This window comes from Crocodylus porosus, unplaced genomic scaffold (genome assembly GCF_001723895.1).
Source record: "Crocodylus porosus isolate Cpor-Errol unplaced genomic scaffold, CroPor_comp1, whole genome shotgun sequence".
NCBI lineage: Eukaryota > Metazoa > Chordata > Crocodylia > Crocodylidae > Crocodylus > Crocodylus porosus.
In genome coordinates, this window is record NW_017728907.1 from 42,891,214 (window position 1) to 42,914,125 (window position 22,912).

At 45.3% G+C, this 22,912-nt stretch overlaps 1 protein-coding gene across 1 annotated transcript in view; it reads right to left on the minus strand.

The window, feature by feature from the left end:
* AK5 (adenylate kinase 5) overlaps nucleotides 1-22,912 on the minus strand; it is a 148,711-nt gene that overhangs the window by 64,952 nt on the left and 60,847 nt on the right. Inside the window, exon 7 of the mRNA XM_019530609.1 lies at nucleotides 5,957-6,047. Coding sequence (XP_019386154.1) covers nucleotides 5,957-6,047 — 91 coding nt within the window. The remainder of the gene's footprint in view (nucleotides 1-5,956; nucleotides 6,048-22,912) is intronic.

The following is a 22,912-nucleotide window of genomic DNA, read 5'->3' on the forward strand; positions in this document are numbered from 1 at the left end:
CGGACTAGATGATCTGCTCAGGTCCCTTCCAACCCTAGAAACTATGAAACTATGAAACCACCTGGTACCTAGAGGTATGTAGAAAAAACATAGAAAGCTGTGTCTAGGTCTGAATCTCAGAATCTCTCCAAATCGATTTGGAGGGTTACAATTCGATTCGGAGAGATTAAAGGGTCCTCTGATTCAATTTGGATACGGAGATTTGGTCACTGAATTGGGCCGAATCTCTGCTGAATTGAATCATGGACGAAAGCTTTGCACAGCCCTACTGCCCAGCTTACTCTGCTAATAGAAAGCCTCTTCAGGGAATCTCAGGAATGAGGCTCCATAAACAGGGAAAGCCCGCACAGGTCCTGTGCTTCATGTAAAGGTACAGGGTAGCATGGGACTCAGGGAATCCCCAGCACCCCATGCCTCCAGGTCAGGACCTTTGCTAAGTTGTACTTCCATATGAGGCACGGGTCAGTGTGGGACCTGGGACAGCTTGATTCACTTTGTTTGCTGATTTCTGTTTTGATCCTGAGAGGTACACAAAAGCATTGTATGACCATCTGTAACAAGGTGCAGTTCACATTGACTGAAAAGGTGTTAACCAGCAGTTTTTCATGAATGCAGATAACAACCATGGTTTTTCTTCAGTTCACTATGTTCAGTTATATCACAGAGCTGAATTGTACTAATCTACCTAAATTTAGCTGTGATTAATTTAACTTGCCATAAAAAGGGAGGAACATTAGATTTCATAGATTTCATAGACACTAGGGCTAGAAGGGAGCCTGGAGGATCATCGAGTCCAAGCCCCTGCCCCAGGGGCAGGAAGTCAGCAGGGATCATAGGATCCCAGCAAAATAAACATCAAAATGTCTCTTGAAGGTGTTCAAAGTGGGTGCTTGAACCACCTCCGGCAGCAGTCTATTCCAAACCTTGGAGGCTCGAACAGTAAAGAAGTTCTTCTTTATGTCCAGCCTGAAACGGTCATGGAGGAGTTTGTGACCATTCAACACCTTGTCATCCCTTGGGGCACTCTGGTGAACAAATGTTCCCCCAGATTCTGGTGAGCACCCCGATAAACTTGTAGGTGGCCATCAGATCACCCCTGAGCCTGAGCTTTTCCAGGCTAAAGAGCCCCATAGCTCTCAGTCTGTTGTTGTAAGGTCTGTTTTCCTGACCTCTGATCATGCGCGTGGCTCTCCTCTGGACTCTCTCAAGCTTCTCCACATCCTTTTTGAATTGTGGAGCCCAAAACTGGACGCAGTACTCCAGCTGCGGCCTCACCAAGGCTGAGTACAATGGGAGAATGACATCCAGGGATTTGCTTGAGAAGCATCTATGAATGCAAGTCAGTGGTTTGCCCACTTTACTAGCTGCAGCATTGCATTGAAGGCTCATGTTCATCTTGTGGTCAATCATGACCCCCAAGTCCCTTTCATCTGTAGTGCTAACCAGCGTAGCACTGCCGAGTCTATAAGGATGCTGCAGGTTTTTCCTCCCAAGGTGGAGAACCTTGAATTTTTCGGTGTTCAACACCATAAGGTTCTTGTCCGCCCATTTCATGTGCCTATCAAGTTCTGCCTGGATCACCCTCCTGTCCTCAGCTGTGGATGCTTTACCCCAGAGTTTGGTGTCATCAGCGAACTTGGCCAGTCTGCTTCTGACACCAATGTCTACATCATTAATGAACATGTTAAAAAGTATAGGCCCTAGGGCAGAGGCTTGAGGGACCCCACTGGTCACAGCGCACCATGACAACTGACTTCCATCCATCGCCCTCTGGGTCCTGCCGCGGAGCCAATTCCCCAGCCAGCGGATCGTGGTGAGGTCGAGGCCACAATTAGCCAGTTTTGCCAAGAGGCGATCATGAGATACCAGACCAAAGGCTTTTTTAAAGTTGAGATATATGACATCAATCTCTTCCCCCTTGTCCAGGTGATAGGTCACTTGGTCGTAAACAGGAAATGAGATTGGTCAAGCAAGACCTACTTGCAACAAACCCGGGCTGGCTATCCATCTGGATGTTGCCATCAGCTAGTTTGTTAAGGATGGCCTCCTTGATAATCTTTTCCAAGACCTTCCCCAGGATAGAGGTCAGGCTGATGGGCCTTTAGTTTGCCGGATCCACTTTCCTCCCTTTCCTGAAGATAGGCATGACATTGGCCTTCTTCCAATCTTTGGGCACTTCACCAGAGCGCCAGGAGATCTCAAAGAGCCATGCCAGGGGCTGAGCTATGATGCTTGCCAACTCCTATGATGCTTGCCAGCTCCTTGCATTTACATTGATGCAAATTGGTTAAGCAGGCTCTTTGAACTGTTTGTGTTTGTATTTTTTTAACCTGTAGGCAAACCTGTTAAACTTAACACAATAAACCATCCTTATATATTTTTACATAGAACTTGCTGTAAAAATTGTCTAAAAAGCTTTTAATAAATCTTAAATATTAACATTTTCAGCTGGAGTAACACTTGGGAAACAATCTTCAAGAGGAACATACTGTAAGAAAAATCAATTTATTACAGGATTGATTTGGCCCTAGAATGTTAGCAGTTTCATTTTTGCTCTCAGTAAGATGCTTCTAATATACACCTTACTGCAGTCTTCTACAGTGGAATTTCATGACAGGTTGTTGTCCTTGGCAACAGCCTTAATATATCATGAAAGGCAACAGTGAAGAAGAATATCATTATAACCCACAAAAAACACACAGCAGTTTCTTTTGTTTTTCTTCTCTAAATATTTGTTGCGTAGTTGGTTGCAAATGCATCTTATAAGAGGAACACAAGGTCTGGCTTGTTAATTATGATGACAAAAACAAAGTGTGCTTAGACATTTCATCTCCATTATTGTTAACAGGATTAAAAGACCAACTGAACTGGGGCTAAATATTTTTTCTTTAGAAATGTCTCTGAAACAAGCAAAGAGCATTTAATTTGACTGTTATCTTATGGATGCATCAACACATGCAATTAATTCAACTGAATAAACTCTGGCACAGTTTATGCCAGAGTTTATTGCTTCCAGTGCTGCATTTACACGTGCACCTAGGATCACAGCACATTGAGCTGGGTTGGAGCAGCCCTGGCTGGCAGGGGACCAGGGTGGGTCAGCCTCCCAGCATGGGGCTGTTCTGACCCAGCTGAACCTACTGTGGAGGGGCTGGCTGGGGAATGGGGGTGCTCCAATGCAGGGCTAGCTGGCAGGAAGCTCCTGCACTGAAGCAGCCTCATACCCTAGCCAGCCCCTCCAGCATCTACACATGCATTGCTGCAGAGTATTTACAAATACTATCCTGCTGCAGACTTAAGTAGTTCAGTCCTGCATATGTAGACACGAGACATTTACTGTGGAGCTAATTAGTCAACTGCAGTAAATGTCTCATGTAGAAGCACCATGTTAATCCTAATGGACACGAAGTTATTTTTAACTTGGTAACTAGATTACCACATTTTAAATGCCTATTCAGAAGGCGAATGAAGCCATATTACAAGGTCCCTGTGCTATGGAACAAGAAAGGCTAAAGGCAAAAATCCTTCTCAGCATATATCACAGTACTCAACTATTGATGGGTACTTGGAGGAGCAGCGATGCTATCTGCTGCCTCCCTCATATAAGAAGTTTTGGCAATCTGAATCTATGGTGCCTGTAAAGACACTGAATAGAGATTACTTTGTTGGTGACAATCTCACCTTGTGCTTGCTGGGATCTCCCACAAAGACCTCACATCCAGGACAGGCTGATAACCATTGTGCGAGTTCTCTAAAACTTTGCTGTGTCAGACTGAAATAAGTAGTTCCCAACACATTAGGCTTTTGTCTCCCCATGTGTAAACAGCTTTGGAATGTGATTTTTGTTGCATAAACTTATTGCTTCATAAGTAAAACAGAAATAGGGGCTTGTGCAGAAACACACTTTGGGCAAAAATGTTTGGTGGAAAAAGATTTTGAGTTTTCTGATAACTGTATTTTATTTTGGGGATAATTTTTTTAAAAAGTAGACTCAGGCTTGTAAGTGCTAGGAGATCACATTCATGATCATTGTTGATTTTGTACAAATTATTTGGCTTTTAAGTGTTGACTTGTCAGAATTTGATCTTATGTACTATTTATTTTTTTCCCCATGTTTATTTTCTGAATTCTTGGGTCACAGGTAGGTATAATTTAACTCCATGTATTAGCTTTTTTGTATCATTATGCAGTAGACGGTTTGGAGCTAATGTCTTCACTTTGTGTGTAAGGCTAAGCATAAAGGAATGGGAATCAGATCACTGAATGGAGAAAGCTTTGTAAGTTGTCTCTGTAAGCTTATTATTAGAAACTTTTTTTTTTTGGTAAGAATATTTTCAGCATTCTTCTCTCTACCAAATAAACTTTATCTTCTTTTTGAACTGAGGACCCCTGAGGTTGATATTTGTGCCTAGCTACCTTGTGCTGTACTTGTGTGACTATCTGTATGTTGTGCTGATCTTTGATTTTTATACCACAGCTGCTGTAGTGGTTGCTAACTCTAACAGACAGACTTGCTAGCAATTTCTTTTTATAGGTTAAATTATTCTCTCAGCTGGAGAATTTACATTTCTGTCTGTGTGTAAGACAGAAATGAATCCCCATCGTTGTTGAAAGGAGCTAATAGATTTGTTACTCCTACCAGATTTCTTTCTGCTTCATCAATGCCTTTTTTCTTGACAACTCCCAGAAGATCATTTTTTATTACAAGTAAAGCTATCCTATTTACTTAATTTATGGCAGGCAGGTTTTTCCTGCAACAAAGGTTGGTTCAATTATGTGGTTTACTCTACATTTAGTTTGTTTTTAATAAGGTTGGCAATTTATACAAGGAATTATCCCACACTGGTATTTTTGTGCCATTTTGCAAGACAGTGGAAAGTAATCTCACAACCTATCTGATTTATCTGGAGGCAGCTAGGGATTCTAGTGTGTAACAATAAAATTATTGAGGGGGACTTTTCTCATTAGGTGCTTTGCCTGCTTGTTTTTGAGCTATGAAAACAATGTTTTTGGTAGTCCTTATCCCTTTCTCCCTCTTTCTTTGAAACCATTCAAATTGGAGCAAATAAGACTTCTCTTTAAAAACAAACAAACCCTGCTGTACAATATCACGTATTACTGTTTATAGATTCTGAACCAATGACACTAAGTGGTCATAAGTACTAAAAGTTTAATTCGTTGGTTAGGACTAGGGGACTCGTTCTACAAAATACTGACCGCTTGGACCTGAAATCACAGTTCTAACAGTTGCAAAAAATCATGGGTCCAAGCCTTAAATCTCCATTTCTTTTTGTATATAAATAAAATGTTAGCTTAGTACACTCCTTACTTTGTTCCTCTCATAATAATGTAGCCATCCTGATAAGATGTGACAATAGAAGCACGGCAAAATGTTAATGTACATGTTCTTGTTCTGCTCTGAAAAGAAGCCCTTTCTGTCCTTTCATGGTCCTTAATAAACGAGACATAAACCTGAAGAGACTTGAAGACTACCAAAGACTACCTACCAAAAAACAACCAGTTTTTTGGGGGCATTATATCCAAGAACTGACCATCAGAGCTTGCATTCAAAGCTGCTTATGCAAAAAGTGATTCACAGAAGGGATGAGAAATAGTAAGAACTCTTTGTTTTGCAAGGGGCAGACATATTGTGCCGAAAGGTTTTACTGCCACTTTCAATAAGAAATTTGCTGGCGCTAAATTCCTCTTTCTGGTACATTTTTATTCATTTTTTAAATTCCAAACTATATTCTGACTGTGTCAGAATGTGGGGAAAATAAGACTATTGCAGGCTTTCAGGAAGCTTTCAAATGCCAACAGAATTGTAGCTGTTTGTGTACATTGATCAAGAGCTTGCTGTTGTATGTTTATCCATATTTGAGAGGTATGAAAAACAGACATCTCTACTACATTTTGTTGGAAGTAAGTAGTTCTTTATACTTGTACAGTAACTTACCTGCCATGGCCTCTTTGTGAGTAAATATCTTATTGTCGACGGCCAAACTTATGTCATAGAACACTTCCTCTTCATCTCTATCTGCATCAAACTATTGGGAAAAACAAACAAAGTCAGGTACTTCTGGATTGGGTGAATAAATTAGATGAATGTTGTTGCATAATATGGAGTCTGATTATGGGCCCATTAAATCATAGGGAATAATTCAATTCACTTCTAAGTATTTTGCATCCAGCTTTAATTATGATTCATTCCAAGTGTGATTGCAAACAAACCTCATTTTTGTGAACCATGTTTTCATAAGCCACAGCTAAACAAAAATGCAATAAAAACGCAATAAAAACTGAGTTGTTTTAAAATGCTGACATTTTGAAGCAAAAAAAATAGTACCAAATAATAATACTACCTTAGTTGCTTTGGATAGCAGAAAAAAGTGAAAATGTAAGGTTTCTGAAATTAAAGACGGTATTTATCACTACTTTTTATTTTAGAAGGAAACTGTTATGAACATTTAATTTGTAAGTCAAAACTATTCAGCATTCTCAGACCTGTGGATGAAGCTATTTTTTATGGGGAGTGCACACACTGTTTATTCAGTACTCCAGTGAGTTACTGGAAAAATGAAAAATCCTGTTATCTTGTGGGGGGGGGAGGGGTTCACCCCAAACAAAAAGAAAGCTGAGCTTTGCCTAGCAGTGTCTCATCACTGTGCAGAAAAGCACTACACATACACAGTAACAGCTTTGTTATCCAGCACCCACGGGGAATGGAGGGTGCTGGATAACAAAATATGCCAGATAACTGAGCGGCCTGAACTGGCATCTTTGCCTGTTTGGGCCGCCGCCTGTCCCGCTGTGTCTGGGGCGTTGCCGCCCCTCCCACTGTGTTGCCGCCCCTCCTGCCGCACTGCTGCCCCTCCCACAGGCCCTGTGGATCCTGAGGGACAGGGCGGGGGGACCCGCACAGCCTGTTGTGCCCCCGGGCCATGGGGGCTTGGTAGCACAGGCTGCTTTCCCCCAGGCCATGGGGGCTCCATGAAACCGGAAGTGCCATGGTGGGCACTTCAAGTTTCACTTTTCCATTACAAGCCCTTAAAAGCCAGCATGCTGGTTAACAAAGCATGCCGGCTTGTAAGGTGCCGGTTAGCACCGATTTTGTTGTACACACAGAGACACACATTTTCCAGCATACCAAACATGAAGCGTGCTGGGAAGGCAGGTGCCCAGCACTCTGGTGGGGGGGTGGGGGCAGAGGGAACAGAGGGAGAGCTGCAAGCCCCCCTCCCCCCACCAAAAAGATGCACCCTTTCCCCTAGCAACCATGAGGCTTCTGGTGCTATGGGAGCAAGAACATGGGAGCAGTGTCTGCACCCGCCCCACCTCCACTAACACCAGCAATAATGATAACCCCCAGCACCACCAGCATGACAAGCACCGGCATGACAGTCTCTTCCACCTCAATTTCAGTTCCCAGCCTGAGCCTTCCAGTGGCAGAGGAGGACCTGGATCTGGAAGCAGTGGAGCTGAGTGCCATAGCCAGAGAAGTTCTGGGGAAGGAGGTGGGGAATCTGAGTTTGTGCTCCACACCTCTCGAAGTTCCCCTAGATCCAGGTCTCCTTTTCTGGAAGGCAGTGTGGAGGAGGTTGTGGAGGAAGGTGCCTCAGCTTACCCTGTTGTTGTGCCTCTGCCTGCTGAGGAGGGGGATAAGGGAGGATCCACACCTACACCCAAGAAGCGAGGGGGTAGTGTGGTATGGGATCATTCTGAGGTGGCAGATGATCCCACATATGCTATCTGCCTGAACTGCTGATGCAAGACCAGCTGGGCAAGGAGGTGAAACACTTCAGCACCATGGGGAAACTGATGCATCTCAGGAGGCACCATCCCCTTGCCCTTGCTCCTTCTCAGCCTGGCACCAGTGGGAGTGTGCTCAAAGGGAAGTCCCCCTCTTGCTCCAAAGACCCCATCCATCAGGAGCAGAGGCATACCACACTGGACCAGTGGGAGAAAGGCAGATGGAAAGGGGGGCACATTCCAAAGGCGAGCGAGGTCACCGAGAGCATTGGGGAGATGCTTGCTCTGGATGGCCAGCCCTTCTCCTTTGTTGAGCGGCCAGGATTCGGGTGGCTCATGGTGCTTGTGGCCCCATCATACTGTATGCCCGTATGCACCACCTTCAGCAGGATGGTGGTGCCCTCCCTATATGAAGCATGCAGGGAGTACTTGAGGGAGGAGCTGCACAGAGCAGGTCTGCAGGTGCCCTTATACTTCACCTCAGACATCTGGAGCAGATGGGGTGAAGATTATGCCTACCTTTCCCTCACAAGGCACTGGTATGATCAGTTAGGCTGTCAGTGGGCTCTGTTTCAAGCAGAAGTGATGGATGAGTCCCACATGGCAACAGTGATCATGGGGGCCATGAACCGCATGGTGCAGGGGGGGCTTGTTGGGCAGGGCGAGCTCACCCACAGTTTCATGGTCACCAACAGGGGGGCCAATATGGTTAAGGTGGTGCATGATGACAACTTTGTTGGCATCTGCTGTGTGGCACACAAGTTCCACCTCATAGGCCTTGGAGGGGGACAGGGCTGCTAGTGATGGTGCTGTCGCAACCAGCCAGCTTATTTCAAAATGCAGGAAGGTGGTGGGCTACTTCCACTGGATCATCAAGGGGGGAAAGATGCTGTGGGACAAACTGGCAGAGCTGAGCATCCTGCAGCACAAAATCATGCAGGATGTGCAGACTCCGTGGAACTCCATGTACCTGATGCTCGAGAGGCTCGTGGAGCAACAGAAGGCCATGCTTGGGGAGACTGGGATCAGTGGCCCCCTTGAAATGGAGTGGGACACCATCTCCCAGATCTTGGTGGTCTACTGCTGTCACTAGATGTGCAAGCACTGGTGAAGCAGCTGAAGGAGGGCATAAAGAAATGGCTGGATCCATTCCAGTCCAGTACGGTCCATGTGCTGGTGGCCATGTGCGACCTGAGGGTGAAGGGGAGCATGTGCACCAGCAAAACCCTGGATCACTGGATGGAGGTGCTGGTGAACAGAGTCAGGGAGGCAAAAGGGCAGAGGTGGGGGGATGTGGAAGAGGAGGGAAACCACTGTTCCATCCCAGCTCTCCATCTACAAGCCAATCTCCTCCATGCAGATGCTGCCAATGTGGGCCAAGGGCATGGCTTCCATGTTGGGGTCCAGATTCACCAGACCCCAGTATTGGGCAGGTAGCGCTGAGGCCTTAGTGGCTACCTATCTTGCCGAGGACACGGAGCTGCTGCTCTGTGACCCCTTGTCCTACTGAGAAAGCCACTGCCAGATGTTGCAGGATCTGGCCACGGTTGCCCAGGAATATCTGTCCTGTCCACCGACCAGTGTTTTGAGCGAGAGGGTGTTCAGTATTACTGGGGATGCAGTGACAGCCCACCATACCTCCTTGGATTCTGGTTTGCTGGAGCAGCTGGCATTCCTCAAAGTGAACCTCTCACTGCTGGGTTTTCCCAAGCTCCATATGCAGACAGAGTGAGAACCACCCTCCTCACTCCGTCTGCACCTATTTCCCTTTTTGATCAAAAATACTCCACCATTTAATGCCCCATTTTTAGAGACAGAGGTAGCACTCAGTCACCAGTCAGCAAGGGAAGAACATCTCCCTACTGAACTCCCATTGCAGGGTGAACTTGGAGGTATGGACTGGGGCTATGGGGAAGGAGGACCCCAAGTCCTCGGCATGACCTAAAACTGCACCCTTCCAGGGTTGGGAGGCCTGGTGGGAGTGCTGGTGGTGCGGCAGCCCCCAAGAAATGCCAGAACCACAAACCTCTCTGGTGAAAGGTGGGTTTCCTTCAGCCTTATAACCTCCAGCCACCACACACACACACAGACCTGGCTAAGGAAAGCCCAGACCTGTAAGATCTCTGAGAGGCCCGAGGCTTGCTGGTTGCAGTGGAGTTGTGAGGCTCCAGGTGAGCTTAGCTACCTGGGATGCCATCTGCAAGGCATGGGCTGCAGTGTAGAGGAGGTATGGAGCTGCAGAATGGATGTCACCCTTAGACACCACCTGGGAGGCTGGGGGGCAAGTGCCAGCAGGGCATAGCCTCTGCTGCCAGTGCTGCTGCACCTGTATCCCATGCCCCTCTGTGCTGGCTGGCAAGTGATGGCAGTGCCCACCCTCCCTCCTGCACCCTCCTCACGCCAGCTAGCCCATCCTCCCATGCTGGCAGACAAGTGGTGCTGGAGGTGGGCAATAGGGCAGGTGGGTTAGAGTAGGGAGTGCTGTAAGAGTTGATCCACCAGGGCCTCCTGCATGCAGTGCCCTGGCCCCTGCTGGCAGGTGCGTGGCTCACCTGGGGCCTCACTGGAGGGCACTTGTTGCTGGCGCTGCCACTGCAGCTCATGCTACCTCCACCAGGCCACCTCCACCCAGCATGTCTTCTTTGCCCAGGCCTCCCTGAAAGCCTCTCCTCAGGCCTTGCAAATATTGTGCATCATGCATGCTGTGACCATGACCCGGGGAGGTTTTGGCTACCTTGAGGCAGGCTACGAGGGACCGCCAGTGGTCTCTGAGGTGGCCAAGGGTGCACTTCATGAGGGCATGGGTTCTTCCAAGGGACCAGTTAAAATGGGCCTGGTGGGGGTCCAGGTGCCTGGTTGAAGGGTCTTATCAGCCACAGGAGTAGCTGGTAGACTGGGTTCCAGAAGAGGAGGGGTAGGATGACAATGGTGGGCCAACAGGATGACTGAGGTGGCTAGGAGGATCTGGGGACCCTGGGTGCCAGAGACAGGGGCTGGGGCAGCCATGGCTGAGAAGTGCATATGGGGCAGGAGCAGAGCTGCTATGTGCTGCCTGTGTCCATGCCACACTGCTTCTCTCAACACAGAAAGTGTCTGGCCAGACTGCACAAAGCCAGGGTGTGTTTTAAAGATGGCTGCCACATACTGGCAGCTGGGTCTGGCTTCAAAATGACTGCCAAGTGCTGGCAGCTGGGTCCACAGGCTGGAGCTCTCCCTGGTGGCCAAAGGGGGACATGGCAGAGGTGGAGGGAACTGGCACTAAATTTACTGCCAGTTCTCTACATGTGTAGACACCTGCCAAAATCAGTTACCGCGCAGTAAATTTAGTTGTGACTTATTACATATGTAAACATGCCCAAAGGGTGCTAAATCAACCTTTTTATGTTTAACAAATGGTAACAAAATCCTGTGATATTAAGTATTTTTGGCATTCCATCTTTGAATCTGGGATATTGATAATTCTTGAAAATAATATTTTTAATCACTACAAGAACATGGATCTATACTATATGTGCAGGCCTTTTGTGAAAGAGAATTTCAGAGCCTAAAGGTTGTGTATTGGCTGCTAATTTTTCTATTTGTGTTCTTTTGGAGGACAAAGAATAACAAATTTCAAAGCATATGTTTCATATGATGAAATGCATTTTCATAATCTTTTACATTTGTTAAATGGTAAACTTGTACAAACAAGGAACCCTAAAATAAGATTCTACCTGGAAAAGAGTCTATAAAAATGGCTCCATTTTAGTCAACAAATTTCATTCAGCTTCATTTACTTAATTTTGGTCCTGATCCTGCAGTTGGGGATTTGTACTGGAGACCCCCTCCTTCCACAGAGATCCATTGCCTTTACTGGGTCTCTGCATGAGTGTAGGAATATTCTTACTTGGAACTTCTTGCAGGATCATGTACTATACATTTAAAAATATTTTCTACTGCTTTTAGTTCTGTAATCCCTAGAAATAAAATAAAATAAAGCACAACAGGCAGAGATGGATACTACAGCCTCTTGTTCACTCTCAGCAGAATTGCATACTAAATTCCAGCCTTTCGCTGAAGGCAATCAGGTTGCACAAGTGGGCAAATTCTGTGCTACACAATATTTAATGCTAAGAACATTGCATGAGAGCAAATTATACCCAGCTTGATGCTTCACTTCAAAATTTAGTTTACAGAAAGCAGAGAACCCCACCCCGCCACAATTTTTACTTGTAAAATAAGCATATATGTTCTGGAAGCTTTTGAGGGAACATAATGATTCCATTGTTAAAACATCATGTTTCAGATTTATTATAAGTAGAAATATACACTATCTGAAAATAATGATTTAAGTCATAGCAAGCATTGACTAATAAAGCAGTGTTATTTAGGATTTGTAAATGCATCATTACTTCCCTTGGCCCAAACTGTATCTCAGGTTGCAAAATACATGTTCATTGACATTACAGTTTATGCAGCATCCTGTTCCTTGCCACAAATATTTCTTTCACAAAATATTATAAACTAAGTAATATAAGGAACAATATTATACTCTGTTTAATGCTTTTCATGTTAATGCATTATTATTATTCTTATGTTGGAGTTTTCCTTTTTTATTTGTTCGAGCTTTGGTCAAAACATAAAATCAGCTTTTTTGGCTTTTTTTTTTCAGTTCTGTGTATCTTTTGATTACTGTTGTCTAAGTCTTTATAAGCTTCCAAAAGCAGGACAATCCCACTCAACTGTGTAGCTTCATTATCCTCTTTTATATTGAAAACCACTAAAATTTATGGCATGTGGCATACTTACAGACTACGTTTCCTCATTCCAACCAAAAATTAAGCAGCAATGATGGAAAATATTTTGAATTTGTGGGCACTTTCACAGTTGCTGACACAAGCAAAAAGTCAACATTATTTACTATTTGCTTTATGACAGAGATTCCCTCTGATACCTTTAAAAGGAGCCTGAAACAATTTAGAGCATAGCGCCTGAAATAATTGTCTCCTTAGATTCAACATGTTGGTTTTCATTCTTAAAATGTGTATTTAAAAGTAACAAAAAAACAGTAATAAAAAGAAAATTGTACCAGTTCAGAGAACAGCCCTATTACAATACAGGAACCAGATGTATATCATACGATACATCCCTGTCATTCAGAACATTTTACCACAAAGCAGAAAGTTATGCAAGAGATTGGTAGGCTCTGAAGCCAGTAGGAAGTGAGAGTTGGGCTCTGATAAAAGAAAGGTTTGTATGGGAAGTACAGAAGTATGACAAAATGACCAGAAAAATGCTGATTGACCAGGGAGAAAATCAAGAGTCAGTCATATCCAACCAAAACAGTCTGAGACCCAGAAGGCAAGGTTCTTTGGGCAGATGTGACCCAGTGCTCTTTTTTTGTTTGTATAGATTTTTAAAATCTAATATTAAAGGGCACATCTACATGTGCATTAATGTGCTTTAGTTAATGCACATTAAATCTAATACCTCCATTGTGAGGGCACTTCTACATGTGCTCCAGGAGTGTAATCACCACAATCCAACAGACCTAATTAATTGAGTCTGCTTTGATGCACTGTAAATACTAGGAAAATGTGCATTAACCTGTCTTAATGAACTAAAGAGCATGGTTTAAAATTATGCTTAATGCTCATTACCCTATTTTAATAGGCTAAATAGCATGATTTTTTAGTGATGCATTAAAATAGGCTGATGCACATTAAAGCACGTGTAGATGTGTACAAAATGATGCAGGTATGGCAAAATGCATTCTGGGTTCTGTACTTGAAGAAAAATGTTATTTGGAAACAGGCTCTTAATAAAATTCAAGTGGGAGTTTATAGGGAAATCATTTGGAATTGTAACACATGCACTGTACTATGCAGTTGTAGGTGCGCTCCTGTTTCCATGGCTGCTTTGTTTGTGACTGCAGGAATTTATAGAGATTCTGAACTACAATTTTTTTTCTCTATGTCCTAAATAGATTTAGGATGGTCTGAATAACCGCCTTCTATTCTGTCTAAATCAAACTTAGCTACCATAGTGTAAACAGGGGTGGGCAATTATTTTGGGCAGAGGGCCGCTTACTGAGTTTTGGCAAGCCATCGAGGGCCACATGACAGGCAGCCAGGGGCAGATAAATATTAATTTTCTAGATTTTTCAGTGGCCCCGCAGGCCACATAAAATGACCTGGCAGGCTGCATTTGGCCCACAGGCAACATTTTGCCCACCCCAGAGGGGTCCAATAAAACTACTAGACAAATAAACACCTATATTAAAGGTCTGCTTTTGCCAGCCTTCTACACTTATGTGGCAGAACTGAGTTGTTTTGTTGCTACTCATTTCTGTACCCACTAAACTCAGAGGATTCATGCCATTTTAAACAGGAAAAATACAGGTTTTTAAACTCTCTGCAGACTTTCATTCAGTTTGGTTTGCAGATATTTTGGTTTTGATGTTGACATCAATATTTAGGAGAAAACTGAGCTACTAAGAGAGATTTTCCCTCAATATTTTCTTCTTTGTTGCATCAGATAAATGGTGAGTCTATTCCCAGATTCATACACTGTGTACTCTGCTGGATGATATGACACTGATCCTGACTTGTATATCGAAAGACAGTATGCTAGGTTTTTGATAATGTAGTGATGAATATCCTGAGATCCTGGCTGTGTGCTGTAAATAACCTCTCAGGGGAGAACAGTTGTACTTCTTGTTTTCAGGCTCAAAACAATTAGGGCTTTTAAGTATGCTCACAGTGACTTCTGTTCAACAGAACGAGGAGTATCTCCAGTACTTTTGAATATTTATGGAGTTCGATATTCAATAAATGGAAGTTTGGCAACACCATGACTTAAAATAAGGAGAGAAGGATAGCACAGAAAGAGAGGACAGTTTAGAGTCCCAATGCAAATTGGGCAGATCCATCTGCCAGCCTGACCCGTTGTCTCAGGAGGTCTGTTGTTTGCCTGGAGCCTGGATCTGAGATGTCATGGAAGGATTATTGAGACTCATCTGGCCCTTTGACTGCTACCATATGCTGCTCATCCATGTGGGCATCCATGGTGGGGGGGGGGCCCTGAGCAGATCAGAAGTGACCACAGGGCTCTGGGTGCAAGAGTGAAAGGGAGAGGGGCTCAGGTGGTTTTCTCCTTGATCCTTCTGGTCAAGGGGAAGAGCACAGGAGCAGATGCATCAATGCATGGCAGAGCAGATGGTGTTGCCAGCAGGGCTTTGGCTTCTTCAACCATAGGATGTTGTTCCAAGAAGAAGGATTGCTAGGAAGAGATAGGATCCACCCAGTGAAAAGAGGGAAGAGCATCTTTGCAGACAGGCTTGCTAACGTAGTGAGAAGGGCTTTAAAAATTATGTTTGCCAAAGGACAGAGACCAACACTCTGAGGTAGGTGAGGAAGTGGGTGACTTAGAGGAAGCACAAGCAGGAGGAGACTACAGGAGAAGTAGGGCAATCAGCTAGTTACCTCAGATGTCTGTAGAGCTGTATGATTGCTGAGCTCCAGTGTAAAACTGGAGATAGGCCTGCCGAAAGTCTCTGGGTTAGGGTAAGGAGGGAGAACAACAATGGTGATGCTCTGGTAGGTGCCTGCTATAGACCACCAGACCAGGAGGATGAGGTGTTTGAGGCTTTCTTCAGAAACCCAGTGGAAGTTTCCAGATCACAGGCCCTGGCTCTCATGGGGGATTTCAATCACTCTGAAATCTACAGGAAGGGCAATACAGCAGTGCACAGGCAATCCAGGAAGTTTCTGGATAGTGTTAGGGACAACTTTCTGGTGCATACCTACAGGCTGGGGAACTCCCTTCTTGTCAGCACAGAAGCAGAAAAGGATCTTGGAGTCGCTATTGATTCCAAGATGAACATGGTTCGCCAATGTGAGGACGCAGTCAGGAAGGCTAACCGCACTTTGTCATGCATCCACAGATGCATCATGAGCAGGTCCAAGGAGGTGATCCTCCCCCTCTATGCGGCACTGGTCAGGCCGCAGCTGGAGTACTGCATCCAGTTCTGGGCACCGCACTTCAGGAGGGATGTGGACAACGTGGAGAGGGTCCAGAGGAGGGCCACTCACATGATTAGGGGGCAGTAAGGCAGGCCCTATGAGGAGAGGCTATGGGACCTGAACCTGTTCAGCCTCCATAAAAGAAGGCTGTGAGGGGATCTGGTGGCTGCCTATAAACTTGCCAAGGGGGACCAGCAGGCAATGGGAGAGTCTCTGTTCCCCCAAGCACTACCGGTGGGTAACAAGGAACAATGTCCATAAATTGACTGAGAGTAGATTCAGGCTAGATATCAGGAGGCACTATTTCACTGTCAGGGTGGCTAGGAGTTGGAACCAACTTCTAAGGGAAGTGGTGCTTGCTCCTACCCTGGGGGTCTTCAAAAGGAGGACCCCAGCATCCTTTTCTGCTCATGGCAGGGGTCAGACTAGATGATCTGCTTAGGTCCCTTCTGACCCTACAAACTATGAAACTTCCTGGTGCAAATGTTGGAAAGTCCAACTTGGGACCATCCTCTTTTTCATCTGCTGCTTGCAAACAGGGAAGAGTTGGTGGGGAATGTAGTAGTGGATAGCAAGTTGGGCAGCAGTGACCACGCGATTACTGAGTCCAGGATCCCGAGGAAAGGAAGGATGGTGAGCAGCGGAGTAAGGACCCTGGACTTAGGGAACTGATGAGCAAGATCCCTTGGGAGGCCAGTCTGAGGGGGAGAGGAGTCCAGAACTGGCTGTACTTTAAAGAAGCCTCACTGAGAGTGCAGGAACAAACTATCCCAATGTACAGGAAGACTAGCAAGTATGGCAGAAAACCAGCTTGACTTAACAGTGAATTCTTCAGTAAGCTAAATCACAGAAATGAAGCTCATAAGAAGTGGAAACTAGCACAAACAATTAGGGAGGGGTATAAGAGTATTGCTTGAGCACGTAGGGATGAAGTCAGGAAGGGCAAGGCACAACTGGAGTTGCAGCTATCAAGGAACATGAAGAGTAACAAGAAGGATTTTTATAAGTATGTTAGTAACAAGAAGAGGATCAGGGAAAGTGTGGGTCCCTTACTGAATGGAGGAGGCAACTAGTGATAGAGAATGTAGAAAAGGCTTTTTTCACCTCAGTCTTCACAGGGAAAATCAGCTGCCAGGCTACTGCCCCTGGCAGCACAGTTTGGGAGGAGGTGAGCAGCCCTCAGTGGTGAAAGAACAGGTGAAGGACTATTTGGAAAAGCTGGACATATACTACATATACAAGTCCATGGGGCTGGATGGGATGCACCCAAGGGTGCTGAGGGAGTTGTCCAATGTGACTGCAGAGCCACTGGCCATCATCTTTGAAAACTCATGGCAATTGGGAGAGGTCCTGGATGATTGGAAAAGGGCAAATATAGTGCTCATATTTAAGAAAGGGGAAAAGAACAATCCAGAGAACTGGTACAGACTGGTCAGTCTCACCTTAGTCACTGGAAAAATCATGGAGCAGGTCCTCAAGGAATTCATTTCTAAGCACTCTGAGAATGAGGTGATTAGGAACAGTCAGCATGGATTCACTAAGGGCAAATCATGCCTGACTAACCTGATTGTCTTCTATGATGGCTCTGTGGATGTGGGAAGAGCAGTGGATGTGATATACCTTGACTTTTGCAAGGATTTTGATATGGTCTCTAACAACATTCTTGCAAGTAAGCTAAGGAAATATGGGTTGGATGAATGGACTGTAAGGTGGATAGAAAATTGGCTGGATCATTGGGCCCAAAGGATAATAATCAATGGCTTGATATCAACTGGAGTGCCCCAGGGGTCAGTCCTAGAGCTGGTTTTGTTCAATATCTTCATCAACAACCTGGGAGATAGGATGGATTGCACCTTCAGCGAGTTTGTGGATGACACCAAGCTGGGGGGAGTAGTAGATATGCTGGAGAGTAAACCTAGTATTTAGAGAGACCTAAACAAATTGGAGGACTGGCCCAAAAGAAATTGTATGAAGTCCAATTAGGACATATGGGAAGTCCTTCATTTAGGATGGAATAATCCCATACACTCGTACAGGTTGGGGCCTGACTGGCTAAGCAGCAGTTCTGCAAAAAAGGACCTTGGGGTTACAGTGGACAATAAGCTGAATATGGCCCAAAAGTGTAGCCTTACTGTGAAGAGGGCTAACGGCATACCAAGCTGTATTAGTAGGAGAATCACCAGCAGATTGAGGGAAGTGATTCTTCCCCTTTATTTGGCACTGATGAGGCCATATCTTGAGTACTGTGTCCAGTTTTGGAATCCCCGCTACAGAAGGGATGTGGACAAATTGGAGAGGATCCAGTGGAGGGCAACAGAAAGGATTATGGGGCTGAGGCACATGATTTAGGAGGAGAGTCAGAAGGAACTGGTCTTATATGCTGGAGAAAAGAAGACTAAGAGGGGATTAAATAGCAGCCTTCAACTACCTGAAAGGTGGTTACAAAGAGGATGGAGCTAGACTGTTCTTAGTGGTGAGAGATGACAGAACAAAGAACAGTGGTCTCAAGTCACAGCAAGGGAAATTGAGGTTAGATCAGGGTGGGCAATTATTTTGGGTGCATGCCTGCTTAATGCATTTTAGTGAGCTGTTGAGGGATGTATGGGTAGCCCTGTCCCTTGACAGGTGCCCTGCCCTCTTGTCACCATCTTGGGACTGGAAGTCCCACCCCCCTAACCCAGGGGTGGGCAAAATGTGGCCCGCGGGCCAGATGCGGCCTGCCAGGCCATTCTATCCAGCCCATGGGGCCCCTAAAATTTTAGAAAACTAATATTTATCTGCCCCTGGCTGCCTGTCATGTGGCCCTTTGATGGCTTCCCAAAACTCAATAAGCGGCCCTCTGCCTGAAATAATTGCCCACCGCTGCCCTAACCCCTGACCTTTGCCTCTGGAAGTCTCTCCCCTCGGCCCCCAGAAATACTCCTGGGGTTGGGGAGGGCAAGGGGAGGTTGCTATCTTAGAACCAGAAAAAAACAAATCATACATTAAAAGTCAAACACCTACTGTAACATTTTAATTTTATTACAAAAATATTTTGTCATGATTTTTGTTTGCCTACTGTATATAGAGGTGATTACATAATAACAAAATAAATTCTTAGTCTTGTATTTTGTGGGGGGTATATGGGTGTTGTGGGTGTGTATGGTGGGTGTGGGTATGGTGGGGGGCGTGTGTGTGGGAGTTTGTAAGGAGATGTGGCTGTATTTATGGGGGGCATAGGGTATGTTGGGGGGTTGTGTATATGTGAAGGGTGTGGGGTCAGGGTGTGGGTGTGTACGGCTTGTGGGGTGTGAGGGAGGGTGGGGACTGTGGGGACCTCCGCACTCCCCCCATGGTGCAGCAGCAGCAGGTGGAGTGCTCAGGGCCCAAAGGGGCACTGCTCCAGCCAGTGCTGCCCATCGCAGCACGGGAAGCAGCCTCCTCTGGGCCTTCTATATCATTGGAGCTTCACGTGCTGGAGCCAGCTGCCTTCCCCACCGGCGCTGCATGTCAGGGAAGGGAAGCCACAGGCACCTTCCTCTGACGAGCAGAAAAGGCAGCCAGCTCCAGCACCTGAGGCTTTCCTCCTGTGCCCAGAGTGCAGGGGCTGCATGTGAGTGGTAGGGAGCACCAGCAATGCAGACAGCTCGGTGGAGGCTGCGCCTGTTGCTGCGATGTGCCCTGCCGGGCACCTGCACCCTGAGCACCCCACCTGCTGCTACTGCTTCTACTTCCATGACTGCAGCAGCAGCCCCACCCAGAAACTGCATGCTGGCGGGGCCAGACCCTTCTGCCCACAAGGGTGGGAGTGAGGTGCAATTGGGTATATTTGGGGGCAAATGTACACCTGGGTGCCTCACTTCTACCCTTGTGGGCGGAAGGGTGGGATGCTATTTGTTAGTGGGCACTGTGGGCCAGATGGTAGGCCGAATTTGGCCCATAGGCCGTATTTTGCCCACTCCTGGGTTAGATATTAGGAAAAACTTTCTCACAAGGAGGGTAGCAAAGCCCTGGAACAGGTTACCCAGAGAGGTTGTGGAATTTCCATCCTTGGAGGTTTTTAAGACCCTGCTAGACAAAGCCCTGGCTGGGATGATACAGTATTTGAGCATTCTTACACTACCCTGATCTTTCTGGAGTTGTATAAACATATTTTGGGAAAAAATGATTTTTAAAAATAAAGTAGTCTTAACAAAAGCTATATTGATGTAAAGGTGGTCCTCAAACTTAAAGTAACAAATCCTATACATCTGAATGGCTCTGATTGCTATACTGTATACAGGATGGAGCAAGCTATACAGAGGGACATGAGGTCTGGCAGTATAGATACGTGTTATAAACAACAACTACAAAGAGTGAAGATTTAAAGCATCAGATCCAGATAAATTGCATTCAAGATTTTTAAGAGACCAAGCCAAAGAACTATCTGGACTGCTGATTTGTAATAACTCTTGGAACAGTGGGATGGTTGCAGAGCCTGGGAGAAAGCTAATTTTTGCCAGGTTATTATATGCCTGTCACTATGATATCAATCCCAGAGCACTTGATTAATCAAAATTATAATAGATTCCATACATTTCATAGACATTAGGGCGGAAGGGACCTCGCAAGATCATCAGGTCCAGCCCCTTGCCCAAGGGGTAGGAAGTCAGCTGGGGTTAGATCACCCCAGCAAGCTCAGCATCCAAGCATTTCTTAAAGCTATCCAGAGTAGATGCTTGCACCACTTCTGGGGGGCGCTATTCTAGACTCTGGAGACTCGGACAGAAAAGAAGCTTTCCTTATGTCCAGTCTAAAATGGTCTTCCAGCAGTTTGTAACCATAAGATCCTGTCTCCCCATGGGGTGCCCTGGTGAACATATGTTCTCTCAGTTCCTGATGCGCACTCCTTACATACTTATAGGTTGTCACCAAGTCACCCCTGAGCCTTCGCTTCTCCAGGCTGAAGAGTCCCATGCCTCTCAGCCTCTCGAGGCCTGTTCTCTTGACCTCTAATCATGCACGTGGCTCTCCTCGGGACTCTCTCAAGCTTCTGCACATCGTTTGTGAAGTGTGGAGCCCAGAATTGGATGCAGTACTCCAGCTGCAGCCTCACCAAGGCCAAGTAAAGCAGGTGGATGACTTCTCGGGTCTTGCTTGAGATGTGTCCGTAGATGAAAACCACAGTTTTATTTGCTTTGCCGGCTGCGGCATTGCATTGGTGGCTCATGTTCATCTTGTGGTCAGTCATGACCCCCCAAGTCTCTTTCGGCTGTGGTGCTAGTGAGTATAGCACTGCCAAGCCTATAAGTATGATGTGAGTTTTTTCTCCTGAGGTGGAGCACCTAGCATTTCTCTGTGTTATACATCTAAGTCATCAGATTTTGATCCGCCCACCTTGTAAGCCTGTCCAGATCAGCTGGAATTGCCAGCCAATTCTCTAGTGTGACTGCACTTCCCCATAATTTGGTGTCATCTGAAATTTAGCCAGTTCACTTCTGACACTTGAATCCAGATATTTATGAATACATTAAAGAGTACTGGTCCCACATACTGAATCCTGCTGGATAGCACTGGTCACCCTGTACCACGCTGACTTGGTTCCATCGACTATCACTCTCCAGGTCTGATCATGAAGCCAGTTCCCCAGCCATCAGACCATAAGTTTGTTAAGGCCACTGTTCCCCAATTTTACCATGAGGACATCATGGGAGACCAAGTGGAGCTTTTTTGAAATCTCAATATATGACATCAACCTCTTCTCCTTTGTCCAGGCAATGCATCACCTGATTATAGAAGGAAATGAAGATGGTCAGGCAAGATCTATCTGCAATGAAGCCATGTTGGCTGTCCCTCAGAATGTTGTCTTTCGTTAGCCTCTTGTTGATGGTTTCTTTGATGATTTTTTCCAAGATCTTTCCAGGGATTGAGGTCAAACTAATTGTAGTTCCCTGTATCTTTCTTTCTTCCTTTCTTGAAGATAGGCACCATATTGGCTCTCTTCCAATCTTCAGGAACCTCTCCTGAGTGCCATGAGTTCTCACATATCGTCACCATTGGTCATGCTATGATGTCAGCCAACTCTTTTACAGGGGAAATGCTTTTGAGGAGTAAAGGGGACAAGGGATCAGCAATGTTTGTGGATTGTGCTATCTCCCATCATTTTCTCTCTTCAATTTTAACCTATTAAACATCAAGGTTTTAAACCCAGACTGTAGTTTCTGAAGTGTATATAATTTTTTAAGTCCTCTTGGCTCATGAAGCTATGTGGCATTTTATGTTCCAGGATTATATATTATATATATGTATAACCCCGTTTTATTTGTGTGCGTGTGTGTGTAATGTTCTATAATAGCCTTGCATTATGTTTTTATATATAAATAAATATAATACTGTATATATTGTGTGTATTATATATAATATATACACATTATAAAGAAACAATTTGCTTAGCTGAGAGCTGAGATTCTCCTTGGCTAATCAGATGTCACATAAAAAGTTTAATCAAAAGGGACATAAAATAATCCCTGATTCTCCATGCTGCCATAACTAAGATGTGGGCAAGACAAGTCCAAGATGTTTTCACTTATACTGTCACAACTTTTGTTTGCTTGCTTTCTAGTCTCATTATGTGAAGTGGGTCACATACTCTCCCCATACATAAAAGCAATACAAATGCTGCTCCCACATTTCTGGAGCTACTTATGTAGCCCCTGTGATTAATATTGCATCATTTTCCAGTTTCCTCATGTTCTTTAAGTAAAAGTATTACATATTTGCTTTTTGCACCAGGTTGTGGAAGACCCTAGGGACAAGGGAAGAAATAAATATGGGGTGGAAATAGGGAAAGTTGTAAAAGACAAGCCAAGCCAGTAACCACAAGAGAATGGAGAAAGGTGAAGCCAAGAGATAATGCAGTAGAATATGTAGCTTGGGGGCTTGGGCACCCACCCACTGCATAGCATTTTTTTGTTTCATAGTTTCTAGGGTCGGAAGATACCTGAGCAGTTCATCAAGTCCAACCCCCTGTGTTGGCAGGAAAAAGTACTGGGGTTAAGTACACCCAGCACGGTGTTTGTCTAGCCTCCTCTTAAAGACCCCCAGGGTAGGAGCCAGCACCACTTCGCTTGGAAGTTGGTTCCAGATCCTAGCTGCCCTGACAGTGAAGTGGCGCCTCCTGATGTCTAATCTGAATTTACCTT